The 15,611-nt window shown below is 35.5% G+C and overlaps 1 protein-coding gene across 2 annotated transcripts in view; it reads left to right on the forward strand.

Annotated features, from left to right (window-relative positions):
* The first annotated feature begins 968 nt into the window (after positions 1–968).
* Positions 969–15,611, forward strand: part of LOC306874235 (ras GTPase-activating protein 3-like) — a 52,322-nt gene continuing 37,679 nt past the window's right edge. For both annotated transcript variants that reach the window (XM_079424131.1, XM_079424132.1), the window contains exon 1: positions 969–1,146. In XM_079424131.1, the coding sequence (XP_079280257.1) occupies positions 1,092–1,146 (55 nt within the window). In that variant the 5' untranslated portion in view covers positions 969–1,091. The remainder of the gene's footprint in view (positions 1,147–15,611) is intronic.

Genomic DNA, 15,611 nt, shown 5'->3' on the forward strand with positions numbered 1-15,611 from the left:
ATTCATAGTAGCAGATGAGGGCAGAACTCAGAAGTGGTGCAAAAGTCTCAGAAATATGCAAAACCAGACATTTTTACATTGCACTTCATTGACATTATATAGAGTTCAAGTGCAGTGAGCATCTAAAAAGAAGAGAAGTGCAAACAGCATTAAGGTGTTTACGGTGAGACACCTTCGGGTGAATAGGCAAAAAAACAATAATAAAACAAAATTGGGTTTAGATATGCAAACGAGGCATTATTTAATGAAACGTGCGCTAATTTGCTTAAATTTCTAGTACAAAAATCTGCACACTGGATGAAGTCAGTTTCAAAATTCTTATATAATTTTCTTAACATATTAGAGTCAAATGTTTTTGTCACTCCATAACACTTAGAACATTATAATTATACATGAACACATCCCTCTGTAAAACCTTCAGGATATAGACTATAAGAATAAAAATGTGAAGTTTGGTGTGTAAGTGCTACTGAAGTAGAGATTTATGGCTCGGTGTAGGAGAAAAAAACTCATTTTGAGAAAACGACCTTTAAAAATATGCATATGTATTGACACAAGTGCTATAAAAGAAAAACTTAAGTGTCTTTTGGATGTTTTCTTTCCACTAGTCTGAATAAATACGAAGCCCAAAATCTCAAACTTGACAGGTGCATTAAAAAACAGTGTTTCTCTTTAATTAAAAACTACTAATTTGGTACATGAATGAATGTGGTTCAAAAATAACTGCAAAAGGTAAAACAATAGTTGTTTTTTAGGGAAAGCTAATGGCATGCTATTACTAATGCTGCTGTTTAGGATGACTAATTTGGGTAACATCTTGCACTCAACGCGACGCGATTTTGACGCGACGCTTTCGCTGCAGACGAGGTGTAACGTGAGAGTCCCCTCCCACTTCATGACGCGCCCGCGCTGTCATCCAATCAGCACGCGAGAAGCAATTCCCAGGCCCCTCCCCCCGAGAAACGGTCGCGTTTGATCTGTGCGTTCGCCGCGCGCTGCTCAGTCCGGTGAGTCACCGTTCGCGCTGGAATACAGAGAGAAAGAGCGCCGGATAACGAACGGAAAACGGGACAAGAGCTGGAGCTGCGAGCATGGCGGTCGAAGAGGAAGGTCTTCGGGTTTTCCAGAGTGTCAAAATAAAAATCGGTGAGTTCTGGAGCGCGTCTCATATTCTGACTGAAATCACACGGTGAATCTATTGTGAGAATTTGTGGATATTTAGACAAATAAATAGGTAATTTTGTCATTTGGCTATTAACGCGGATATATATGAGGCAATGTTATTGTATTACATGGTAAATAATGTGATATTATGTGTTTGAATGGCGCCTCAGCTCAGTGAGCCTCAAATAGCTTCACATCCAGATGCGCGAAAACAACGATATCTGTGCCTTCAGATCGTTATATTCGTGTCTTAACGGTGTTTTTCCTCATATAGACACAGATTAGTGTGTTTCACTCCAGCTGTGGATGTTTAGACGCCGCTGAGCATATTAGCCCTGGATACTGGCGGTTGTTTTCAGTGTGTTCTGCATCTGAATTCATTTATACAGACATTGCAACAAGTACAGCATGCTGATGAAATCATTCTTTCCGACTCGAACTGAAATGCATGTGATTTTCTTCCTGGACAGACTGACAGACATGTGTTGTGTGTTCTCGTGTGGTTTGACTGATGTAAACATGATAAACACTGCGAAGATGCTCTTTGTGTTTTTCTCTTTCAATTTCTGTTTGAGTGTGCTTGACATTTGAGATTGTGCATTTGTGTGTGTGATGTTGTTCTTCTGTTCCTCAGGTGCACACAGGTCTCATGCATGAGGTGAGTGTGTGTTTGCTGCTGTCTTTGAGTTGTTATTTGACTCAGATGAAAGCAGAACACACACACACACAGTCCTGCAGGTCTAATCTAATCTCTGTAGGCACAGTAAATGCACTCTGTGCAACACCCGGTAACATGCTTGGCTCTGAGCGGCAGTCTCTTCCATATTTCCATATGTACCACATTTATATGAGGTCGTGTAACTGCTTTGCATTTAAATATCACTCAGTTTGAGTTGTACATTGACAAAAAATGGTGTAGGAACAATTTTTGGTAACACTTTGCTGCATCTCATTAGCTCTGTGCTTGTACTCTGCACAACGGTAATAAAATTTAATCTTACTTTACTTTTAGTCATTTAGCAGACGCTTTTATCCAAAGCGACTTAAAAATAAGAAAAATAACTAAAACTAAAAGTTAACACTCTGTAAATACTCTATACACCCATTTAAGAAAATACAGAAATTAACTAAAATTGACACATGCATACAACAACAACATTTCAATAGTAAACATAAAAAGGGAAAAAATAAAATAAAAATAAAAAGCGATACTTATATCCTTTGCCGGTGTCCCAGCCCGGTGGAGTCGCACGGTAGAGTCGATGGTCTTTACACTCTTCGGTCTTCACACTAAGAGGGCTTCACACGAGGGCTGCCGCGGTATAATAACCTTTTTTATACCTATCTAACAAATCACTGCTAGAATTCAGCTGAACCCACTTTCCTATTAATCACTAAAAATGGCCAAGCAAGTGCTCACACTGACAAGATACGCGATACAGTATGAGACCAAACGCGATTTCAGCAACTCTCAACACAGTAAACAAAATAAGCTAATAATAAAATAAATCATCTAATCTAAAACTTCAAGCCTTAATATATAATGCATCTTAAAAGTATTAATTATGCCTTGTAATACACCTCATAATGTAACCACAGTTATAAAACATTATAATACTTAAGTATCCATTGAACACACCTTAAGAAAGTTTAATGCATTGACATGGCAAACAACCAATTTCAGATGTAATCTGAATAATGCATTATAACGTACATTATGAATACCTTTATTATGCATTATGAAAAAGGCTTCAAGTAACACGTTACCCGATTTTCATTAAGAAATTGCTTGAATTACTAACACACTGAACTAAACATGAAATAATGAAGCAGAAAAACTGAAATAGCATGACTTTTTTCAACTTTTTTCAACTTTTTCAATACTGTTAGGCAAAGATCAGTTCATAAATAATGTGTAGAATCACTGACCCATATCAGGATTATTATAGTTATCTAAAACTAAAACATAATAATCTTTTTGTTCTAAAATAAAATTCAACATTTAATTTAAATTCATGTATTAAACTACAACTGATATAAAAAAATAATAAATCAACATATTTAAAAAATCAGTAACTACTAAAAATTACAAACACAACAAAATCCACAATGCTATTTTGGGTAACACTTTATTTTATGGTTACATCTATTAGTTGCTTATTAGCATGCATATTACTAGTATATTAGCCATGTATTAGAGCTAATTAAGCACATATTAATGCCTTATTCTACATCCCTAATCCTACCTAATACCTAAACTTAACAACTACCTTACTAACTATTAATAAGCAGAAGAAAAAAAATGTATTGAGGGAAAAGTCGTAGTTAATAGTTAACAAGTGTTACTATTCTAAAGTGTGACCCAATTTTGTTGTAATAACTGGTAATTAACAGCTGCTTTTATTAAAAAAGAAAAACAACAAACTTAATAAAAAGAACTTCCAATTTTCAATTATAAACCGTACTATCATACTATGTTAGTATTTTAGTATTTTGGCAGGAATTCCACGGGCTTTTCTGTTTTTAAGTGCAGCAATCAAGTTATTCTGGACTTTAGATGAATAAAACATATTTGTTATTATTATAAACACTTAATAACACTGCTATTATGAAGACAATCTAATATTTTAATAAACGTTAACCTAATACTATGGTATTTTGGCAGGAGCTTACCATGGTAAATTGAGGATTCAACGCATTTGTTTATGATGTTAAGTCAGTAACAAATGTGCAATTAAGTTATTCTCCACTTTCTATGAATAAAATGTGTTTGTTATTATTTTTATTTTTTATTTATCCTTTATTTTACCAGGATAGTCCCATTGAGATGTAAAATCTCTTCTTCCAGGGAATTGTTGTTATACTTAAATCAAAACTGATAAGCAACAGTGATGGTATTAGATTGATAGACACATGGGAACAAATGCATTTGTGCTTGATTCGTGATTGCGAGTGTTGTTTCCTAACATCTTCACGTCCCTGGGTGGCAGTTGGGTATTTTTAACTCAGTTGCTTCATCAGTGTTTGACAGAATTGAGCATGTTTTGGAGAAGTAGCCGCATTCCAGCCTCGGTTCGGCGCTCCACGTCACGCACCTTCAAACAGCAGAGGAAACCAGCGAGATCTTTGACAGAAATCTCGTCTGTGGTAGATGTTATCGGCTTTCACAACCTGCTTTACAGAAAGTCTGGTGTCCAGTAGGTTGGGCAGATGTACAGTAACGTCTCTCTCTGCTAGTCAACTATTGCATTATGTAGCTGTCCTTGACTGATGAATGCTTTTTGCTTTCTTTCAATGCTGGACAATCGCATCCGTTCTGCGAGAGCATCTGATGTCTCATTTTAGCATGTATCTTGATGATAGTTGGTGGTTAATGATGAGAGTTTTGTATAGGCCAATACTACTGATATCGATCAATGTTGCTAATGGATGACAAAATTACCAAAAATCAGTCGGTTAATCAGTTCAAAGATAAAAGAACGTAACGGCTTTAATGAGGGCAAGAAATAAAATCCCATGAAACATTTCAAATTACATCCAATTAAATTTGACGGAGAAACTATTCATTGATGCTGACTATATAGAGACAATATATTTTACATTTCTCTCTCTCTCTCTCTCTCTCTCTCTCTCAATCTCACTCAGTGTTGCCAAGTTCACAGTTTTCCCCTGTAATTGAGCTGCTTGTAAATGGATTTTTTCCCCACGGTTTAAAGGTTTCACATATCGCATAAATTATAATTGGCTGAAATGCATATATTGAAATATTTTACTTTCTACCAATGATAAAACTGTGTTGGATTATGAGTTTTGAGAGGAAGGGAGGCCTTTGAGCTTGTTTATGAAAACTGCTAGTGATCATTACTAACTAGTGATTTTCAAGTTGAAATTGTGTATTACGCATAACGGTTAGTGTGAAATATATATTTTAGGTATGAGACTGGCATATGTTGAGTTTTGATATTTGGATAGGGTCATTGGGCTTGCTTAGGCCTTTTTTGCTTGTTTTTTAGGGTTGGTTTTCTTATACAGACCTGGCAAACCTGTATATATATATATTTTTTTTAAATGTGCTTATTCCGACTCATTTTGCCAGCATGGGTCACAAATGATCTTTGCTGAAGTGGTGAATCCTGACGTCTCTTGTGCACAGTGCATTATGGGTGTTTGTGGAGTGCTTCTGTGAGCAGTACTGTCACGGTTAGCAGACTAAGATCAGGCCGAGGTGTCGACGGAAGGAAGCGGAGGCTCCCCGCTCGCTCTCATACTTATATGGAGTTTCCTGACGGAGCTCGTGTCTAAAGGAAATGCTCTCTGGCTTTCAGGGGTCAGAGCTTCTGGAAGAGGGGGCGACGAGGAAACAGGAAACTGCTCCAGATCACTTCCTGATTTGGCCGAATGAGCTGCAAAGCTGCTTGTTTTTCCATATTCCTGGGAAGCAGCGGGATAATGCAAACCAGATGGAAGTTCACTGTCTTCGGTCACGTGATGAATCATGAATTTGTGTTGCTGTTTCCTTCTTTCACTCACATTTCAAATCATCTGTGACTGTGTTTACTCTCTTAATTCATGGTCATGATCTTATTGTGAAGGATTAATGTTAGAGCTGGATGATTAATCTATGCTTATGGAAACGCAACATGCATAAAACATCTTCCCAAATTATTATTATAATTGACACGAAAACAACCATAAATATTGGTGTTGTTAATAATATTATTTTATTACAATATTTTAATATAAAATTGTATTATTATAATTTCTTAAATACTTGATGTTTTATTGTACAATGAAATAAATTTTTCTTTTTTTTCAATATATTTATATTTGGTGTTATTATTATTACCATTATTATTAATAATAATAGTATGTAATCTTTAATAATGTATTATTATTACTTGTCTAGATGTTTTATTTTACAGTGGAATATTACAATATTTCATTTAAAAAATATTTTTATTTTATTTTTATCAATAATAATAATATTGATTGTATTTTTTCTTAAATGCTTGTTTCATTTTAGAGTGAAATATTACAATATTTATTCTTTTAATATTTTATTTGATATTATTGTTATCAATAATAATAATTTTTTCCTTAAATACTGAATGTTTTATTTTCCATTGAAATATTACAACAGTAATATTTAAAAATATATATATTTTATTTGATATGATCATTATAATTATATTATTATTATGTTTTATTTTCGAGTGAAATATTACAATAGTTTATTTAAATATTGTGATTTGATATTATTATAATTTGTTTTGTATTGATATACAATCATAAATATTTTGGCCAAATTGTGCAGCTCTACAGATAAGTACAGCAAACCAGTAGCTTTTATTTGCCATTTTTACCAAATATAACAGTTAGATTTTTTCCCCAAATCACGAAGCCATAACTGACTCTATTCTACAGGAAAATATCTTCATAATCTTTCATCAGAATGCAATAACTTTCTCAGAAACAACTTTTCTCTTCAGCTGGCATTAGTCCAATGCGTGCCATTAGTTAATGTTAACTAGTAGTCAATGGTCTGCTCAGTTGTTTTTTTATGCTGTTGTTGTAGATGTGATTTTCCAAACTCCTGCCAGTAGTCGTTTAATTATGTAATAAAGCCTGTAGTACACCAGGACAGATGGAGTTTGGAGTGTGTGGTTTGTGCTGTTGAGGAGGTTTGTGCCGCCTTCGGATAAAGAAACGGTCCCAGCGCTGCGTCTGAAGGAGGTCAGGGCTGCGTTTATGAGGAGTGTGAGGCAGCGTCTGATGACATGCCACTCTTCCTCTTCAGTAATGTTTAACTCAGCTCACAGGGGATGTGACGTCACAGACGCTGTTTATCCTCCAGAGGATGACTCAGGCGCACGGATTGGACTCGTCTTCCAGGAAAACTGCTGAGAAATGTAGTGGTTTTGGAGTATTTGGGAAAACCATCAAAGCGTAATGAGTGTAATGAACGAGGCGGTTTTCTGTCTTTGTGCTTCGCTCGAATTCACAGTGTTTTTATGTAAACCTCAACACACGCTTCCTGTTGGCATGATCAGGTGTTCTCAAGTCTCCTTGGAATATGTGACCCTGGACCACAAAACAGTCATAAGGGTCTTTTTTTTTAATTGAGATTTATACATCAAGCTGAATAAATAATCTTTCCATTGATGTATGGTTTGTTAGGATAGGACAATATTTGAAAATCTGGAATCTGAGGGAGCAAAAAAATCTAAATATTGAGAAAATCACCTTTAAAGTTGTTCAAATGAAGTTCTTAGCAATGCATATTACTAATCAAAAATGAAGTTTTGATATATTTACGGTAGGAAATTTACAAAATATCTTCATGGAACATGATCTTTACTTAATATCCTAATGATTTTTGGCATAAAAGAAAAATGTATAATTTTGATCCATACAATGTATTGTTGGTTATTGCTACAAATATACCTGTGTTACTCATGACTGCTTTTGTGCTGCAGGGTCACATATGTGTGTGTGTGTTGAAGGTGGATTTCTGCATGTTTCCACCTGCTCTCATTCATGGCTCTCGCTGGAGCGGTGTACATGAGGGCAAAAAGAAGAACGTCCTTCAGAAATTAACAGAGCACATCCAATATAACTCTGTTACTGCACGCTTTATGGACCAGCAAAGCCATAATGGCAAGACTAGGCTACTAGGATGTGCAAAACAAGTTGTCTGAACAATTAGTAGAATAATAACACATTTTTTTAAACAATATATAATATAAAAAATAATGCCGAGATTAAGGTGTTCATTATTTTTGTCACAAATATTATTGACATAATTTTACTAGTAATACCATGCACAAGACAATGTTATGAATTCCTTTCAAAGTGTTTTTGTAACAAATCCAATTGAAGTGAATGATTTTTTGTTGTTGCATTGCACATTTATTATATTAATATTATACTTTAATAATTGTGATAAAAAGAATTGATCTTTGATACACTGCAAAAATGAGTTTTCTAAGTTAAATAAAACAAAGATTATTGGACGACGTTTTACGAAAGTTCACATTTAATTCAATGTGTTTCTTTGTAATTATTTGTAAATATTACTTGCAATTTCTGAGTGGAAATTTTAGTAAATCCACAATTTTTTTGTGTATTATTCTTATTTTTAGAGTCTGTATGATATTAATTATATTATATTACATTATATATCATTCATATTTACGCATTGATAAAATGTGTAACTATTTTTAGGAAACATTTCACATTTCAGCTGGGTTTTATTTCTGCCGTTCTAGGAAATAAAACAAATATTATTGGAGTACATTTTCATATTATAAAAATATTTGAATATTAAATATTTTTAAATATTACCAAATTTAAAATACTATTTTAGTTTTTCTACTTTCTAAAATTCATGTTTAATTCAGTGTGTTAATTGTTGTTTGTAATATTTATGAAATTTACTAGCGAAGTAAATCTTACACCAATATTTTTGTGTATTTATGTTATTCTCAGCATTTATATTATTTTCAGTATTTATCTTATATTATATTATTCATGTTTACACATTGATCAAGTGTGTAAATATTTCACGAAACATTTCACATTTCAGCTGGTTTCTATTTCTTTCATGCTGGGAAGCTGTAGGTTAATCTGTGTTTAACCGGTAGTTAGTCCTCTAACTTCAGCGCTATCATCTTCACTGTATAATTTGCTGCTGTCTCACCGCTGAAAGTGCACTTTCTCATTTAGTTTGTTGCAGAATGATTGTAAACGTGTGTAATGACTGTCTGCCTCTATGCTGCTCAGTCAATTAGTAAAGTTGACCTATAGGGGGGGAAGCACCGTTACACCCGCTGTTAGCAGTCTCATCTGCTGGTTAGTGCTGTAACCACTAGGGCTGTCAATATGGCTGAAAAACTAAACTCGAATTTTGTTCTTAAATATTATCAATATTCGAATTGTATTCGAATTTAAAAAGCATAATTGCAGTTAGGGGGGAAAAAAGCTTTTGGCTTCTCTCCTGATGCCACAAGAGGGCGCTTCAAACAAAATATTACTAATGCATGTTTCCTCAAAGCAATAAAATAACACGACTAACTGTGAAAAAGTGCATAATGTTTAAAATAATGTTTCTAAACCATATATAATTAATTAAGTTGCTTAAACAGTTAGAAAGAAAACAGCATCATGTATGTATGCAGGGCCTAAAACACTCGCCAAGCACCGAATGCGAGTAAAAATAGGCGTCGGTGAGTAAATGTAACAGTGTCAGTCGCCAGTTGGCAGGTAAAACTTTTCTGAAATATAACAATGCAATGTAATGAGAACAATCGCCAGGTTTAAAAGGGATTCGCTGTTTCTGGCGTAAGCGAATAAAATAATCTTTTCCCAAGATGAGCTCATCGTGATTGGTTAGCTGTTCTGTCATAAGCGACAAGAGCGAATCAAATAATAGGATACAAACGGGCTGATAAGGTCAAAGCAGTGTGATGACCAGCTTGTCCCTAGACTTTACCTGAGAAGTTATTGCTGCTTCATTTCGGAAGATTAACGTTTCCCTTCTTTATTCTTCATAACTCAAGAATGTGGCGACACATACATGGGGTTACGCCGCAGAAACAGTGCAGTGAAGTAGGCTACGTTCATCTGTACCATGGTCTGTACTCATACACCGAGCCGCTTCAGACAGCGCACCAGGAGCACTTCAACGGACGAAAACACACACAATTATGTCAAAATACGCGGTTTTTGCCAGATACCTCGTAAACGAGTAATGAGTTATTAAATGAGTTATAAAGTCTTAAATTACCTTAAAGAATTTAGAGAAAATACGTTGTGTGTCAAATCCGCATCATTTGCATCAGGTTTTAAAGAGATAGCGCTGCTTTTAAAGTGAAACCTGCTGAAGTCTGTCATTGATGTAAATCAAGGAACAAAAGAAAAAGAGAAATCACTCGACTGCTCTAGTCGCTGATTAATAAAGATTAATCTGTATAGTTTATGCATATGCAATTTATAGTTTATGTGAAGATTGTTTTAAAATCACTTCATATTTAAAAGTCTATTAAATGTTAAAAATACTGGCTTTCAATTTTACTGTAATGTTGAATGGCTATAATTATTAGGTAAAATTGAGGGGAAATGCATTTAATAGCGACACCAGTAGCAGTATTGGTATTAATGCTTCATTAATAATAGGCCACTAAGTAAAAAGATGCCATTAAAAACATATTTAAAATATACTATTTTTTTGTTGTTTCTACATTAACTTTGTGGTTCAGTGTGAAATCATGACAATAATATAAATATGCGATTAATCATGATTAATTACAAAAAAAGTGTGATTTAAAAAAAATAATTAATCGACAGAAAGCACTGATTTTAGATTTCATCCATTAACACGGGTGCAAACTGAGTATGTTTGAGTAAGTTTTTTAGGGACAAAAAAAAAATCAATAAATCTGTTTTTGTTTTTTTTCCTTGTAAGTAAAGTAAAGGACAAATTAAAAACATTGTAAATATGTTTAGTCATTGTAGTAGTAATGACTGCCTGTTTTTGCAAAAAGAGTTTCATGGCCGGTAAATTTTATCACGTCACCGGCCATTGGCAGGTGTGGCAAAAAGTTAGTTTTAGGCCCTGTATATATGTATAGATTAATACAAAGGACCGAAAACCAAACACAAAGAGTACTTTTTCTATTTAAAAACATGAGATGCAGTGCCATACCGCCATAAAGTCTCGAGACATGTTTTTTAAAAGTTGAACTTACATTAATTTTACATTGCTTTCTAAACATGCGGCTCTCTTGTGCGAGACGCGAGTGCAACGGTGATAGATGTCTCTCGAGAAAATGCGATAAATATGTGTTCTGCGTGAACGGCTTGGTTTCATTTTTGACGTAAACAACATCTCCGCATTGATGTTCTCTTTTTCCGCTATATTTCGAGTGCACCACTGATAAGGCTTCCTGACGCACACCTAAAATTTGACGAATATTCGAAATAAAAAAATTTTTTTGACAGCCCTAGTAGCTGCACCGTTCTTCTCTTTGCTGTCTATGACGTCACAGCTCAGGATAGTCGCTTGAGAATTGTTTGTGTATTTTTCATTTACAGAATTATTCATTTACAGAATTGATCCTCAAAACACAAACTTACTGAAAGCGTGTCAACCTTGCATGTATCATAAATGTGTAAATGCATAAATGTAAAGTGTAAACCAGTCCAGAGAGTATAAGCACCATCATCAGGGTGTTTTGGTTTCACTCTTAAGCTTGTGAAGGAAATGCCATTTAAACACTACACCCACTTCCTGTTTTGATGCATGGCTTGTTGACAGTAATCGGGTGAAGCATGCGATCTCACTCCTGTGACTCTCAGACTTTCACAGTGTTTGTGAAACCTGTTTGAACACAGTCATTTCTGTTTGATGATGCTTGTGGAGCAGAAATGACACACTGCCGCTTTAAAGGGGGCCTATTATGCTACTTTTTACAAGATGTAAAATAAGTCTCTGATATCCTCAGAGTGTGTATGTGAAGTTTTAGCTCAAAATACCCGGCAAATCATTTTTTATAGCTTGTTAAAATTGTCACTTTTAGGGTATGAGCCAAAACGCACCATTTTTGAGTATGTCGCTTTAAATGCAAATGAGCTGGTTCTCCCGGAGGAGAGGGCGGAGCTTCAAGAGCTCAAGCTCCGGCAATAGCAGTACTAGCCTTTGCAAATTTTTGGGACTTTTTCTCCTCAGTGACGTAAACAATTCGTTTGGAGAGACCGTTCATGATTTTTTTGGTATAATAAAAAACGATTGGGTGGATTTTTACAATTATAGGCTGGTTGTTTTCACACACTGCGGCCACACAACTGTGTCCAAACACCTTATAAAAGTGATTTTTGCATAATAGGTCCCCTTTAAAATTGATTAAACATCCAAACAAAATTATGATGTTTAAAGTGTTTCAAATGACAGGTGTGGATGTATTGATCTGTTTTACATCAAAGAAATTATTCAAATTCTGTCATTGTTTCCTCAAACGTTCTCACATGTCTCATAACTGAACATGTTGTGTAAAATTTGAATATGTGGAAATGCAAATACGAGTTGAAATATAGTGGAGAGGAATGTTTAAATTTAGGCCGGTTTCTCTCTTATACAGCACATGGATCATATGGACTATGGTTTTGATTCTTTTGTTATGCTTTTTGTAGCTTGGCAGCATCTGTTTACTGTCTGCAGTCACTGTATGATAAAGAGCAGCGTGAACATTGTGATAAATATCTACTTTTGTGCTAGAAATGTGTCTCTGCATCAGTGTCTCAGCAATGGATGCTCTGCAGTGGATGGGTGCCGTCAGAATGAGAGTCCAAACAGCTGATAAAAACATCACAATAATCCACACCACTCCAGTCCATCAGTTAACATCTGGAGAAGATAAAAGATGAAACAAATCCAGCATTAAGACGTTTTTAACTAAAATACGAGTCTATAATCCATAATAACGCTTCCAGTGAAAAAGTGTTCTGGTCTGAATTCTGGTCTGGTCTGTTCTTTTATTGCCCTCATTTGTAAGTTGCTTTGGATAAAAGCATCTGCTAAATGACTAAATGTAAATGAATCAGGAGAGAAATCTGCACAGATCAAGCAGCGTTTACAGTCCAGAAGAGCTCTAAACAAATATGTGGCTGGATTTTGATGTGAGAGACAACAAGAGATGCACTTTTTCACTGGAGGAAGCGTTATTATGGATTATAGACTCGTATTTTAGTTAAAAAACATCTTAATGCTGGATTTGTTTCAGCTTTTGTCTTCTCCAGATGTTAACTGATGGACTGGAGTGGTGTGGATTATTGTGATGTTTTTATCAGCTGTTTGGACTCTCATTCTGACGGCACCCATTCACTGCAGAGCATACATTGCTGAGACACTGATGCAGAGACACATTTCTACAAACCTGATGAAGAAACAAACTCATCCTGATTTGCATGACCTGAGGGAGAGCACATTTCAGCACATTTTAATTTTTGTCTGAACTCTGTGTTTTGTAACGGCATCCGTTTGCCATTTCTGTGACTATTAAAGGGATCAGAGTTGGTTGAGTCTGTGGAACATGTGGCCGTTGTGTTGTAGGTCCTCATGTTTAGAGACATTAAACTACATCTTGGATGCAGTCGCAATTCCTTTCCTGCGATCTCATTTCCTGTCTTAGCTCTCTCTCTCTCTGTAGGTCGTTCGATCACAGCAGCTCTGTTGTGTCTTTATCTCTGCCTGTCTTTATCTGTGTGTCTGTGTTTCAGTGTTTGTGTCTGTTATTGGAGCCGTTTGTCCAGTAACTGTAAATGGTTAAAGTGAAGCACATGATCTGTGTGTGTGTGTGTGTGTGTGTGTGTGTCACAGCAGCCACAGATACTGTACAAAGTATTAACCTGTATAAATAACACCACAAATCTACTAGTTCAGGGATTCAGTTCAAGTCCCTCTGACATTTTAAGTTGATATTTTAATAATTAATCAGCACATTCATATGTTCATGACAGGTTTTAGTATCATTGATATACTATTATATATTTTTTAGTATTTTGATATAGATTTCATTTTTATATATATATTTTTTAACATTTTAGTTAAAGATTTAGTCATTTTGATGAGTGTTTTTGTCATTTTTATTACTTTTTGTTTTTAAATACGTCTAGAGTTATTATTCATTTTATTTTATTCAGTTTTAGTTATTTTAGTACAAGTTAAGATAAATGAGAATGAGAAATGTTGCCTTGACAACTAGCTGAAAACATTTTTTTTTTTTAAAGTTTTTTTATATTTTATTTTATTTCACTTAACATTTCAAGCAAAAAAATGTTTTTGTTTGTTTTTGTTTTACTTAACTACAAAAACCCTGGTTAACGATTCTCTGATGTCGGCTAATCTTCACGTAACTACACATAAAATGTTTAAATTCTTTTGAAAGTGTTTTATTAGCTACACAGATAAAATGTAAGGGTTTTATTTCGATGTTTTCATGTATAAATGTTATTTTTACATATTTATTATTTCATTATATAATTAAAATACATTTCAATTTCATTTAAATTAATTAAAATAAACAAATTCATCAATTTATGAACCCCAGTTTGGGAAATTCTGTCTTATTTCATCTCCTTCAAATCACCACCATTGCCCAAAAAAAAAAAGGTCAGTCTTACTAATCGATTGGTTGACCATCCTATCTGTTTTTATTTTCTGTAACTGTATTAGTTTCCTCTATGGGGAAGTCGTGGCCTAATGGTTAGAGAGTCGGACTCGTAATCCAAAGGTTACGGGTTCGAGTCTCGGGCCGGCAGGGATTGTAGGTGGGGGGCAGTGTTTCCTCTAGGATTTTTTCCAGCTGTGGCGGCAGGCTGTATTTCCAGGGGGGTTTGTCACAATGATTTTCTCGTGGACCATGCCCCTTTTCTTCTGTCATAACAGCATGTGTTTATAGGCAGCTGTCCCTTTAAGACCGAATGCACGGATCCAATATAATGATACACATGCTGTTTCTTTCTAACTTGTTTTCGTTCACTGAAGATGAGTGACTGCGTTATCGAGAATGATTGTTGAGACGTCCATTTTCACATAATTCTGTATGTATGCGTCTGTTCAAACACAAGGAAATGCGAATGAAGAATGAACTCGGTGTTCGCGTGCGCTTATAAATCTGTGCGCGGGCGCCGTGTCCGGCAGCTGTGGCCACAGAAATCAGCGCACGGACAGTGAAATAAGTTCTATTCGCTTTGTCTTGCGCTGGAATGGCTTAAAATCACTCAAATGTGTAAATTGGCAAGATAAAACACATACAAATGATAAACGTTCACTCTATGATGGTTCATTTTTGCAATTAGTCTGTTAATCACATGCGAACCGAACCTTGAGGTCTGGTCCGTACGGACCACGGATCAACTGCGATCAGTTTCACAACTACTGTGTAATGTTGGAGGTTGAATCGAATCGTTACACATAACGTACACCACTACTATGATTACACTTAAGTTTGCGCTATATTATACTCACCTTTTAATAATTAGTGTGTGACTAACGTCTCCTCCACTATAAATTACCAGACTGTAAATGAATCGAGTGAGGTCACTGAAAAGCTGCAGCCGTGGCGGGGATGATTTTTGGTGTGGCGGGCCGCCACGGCAGAATGAATGTAGCGGAAACACTGGTGGGGGGAGTGAATGTCCAGCGCTCTCTCCACCCTCAATACCACGACTGAGGTGCCCTTGAGCAAGGCACCGAACCCACAACTGCTCCCCGGGCACAGATAAATGCCCACTGCTCTGGGTGTGTGTTCACGGTGTGTGTGTGTTCACTGCTGTGTGTGTGTGTGTGTGTGTGTGTGTGTGTTCACTGCTGTGTGTGTGTGTGTGTTCACTGCTGTGTGTGTGTGTGTGTGTGTGTTCACTGCTGTGTGTGTGTGTGTGTGTGTTCACTG

This window comes from Barbus barbus, assembly GCF_936440315.1.
Source record: "Barbus barbus genome assembly, chromosome: 8".
Classification (NCBI taxonomy): Eukaryota; Metazoa; Chordata; class Actinopteri; order Cypriniformes; family Cyprinidae; genus Barbus; species Barbus barbus.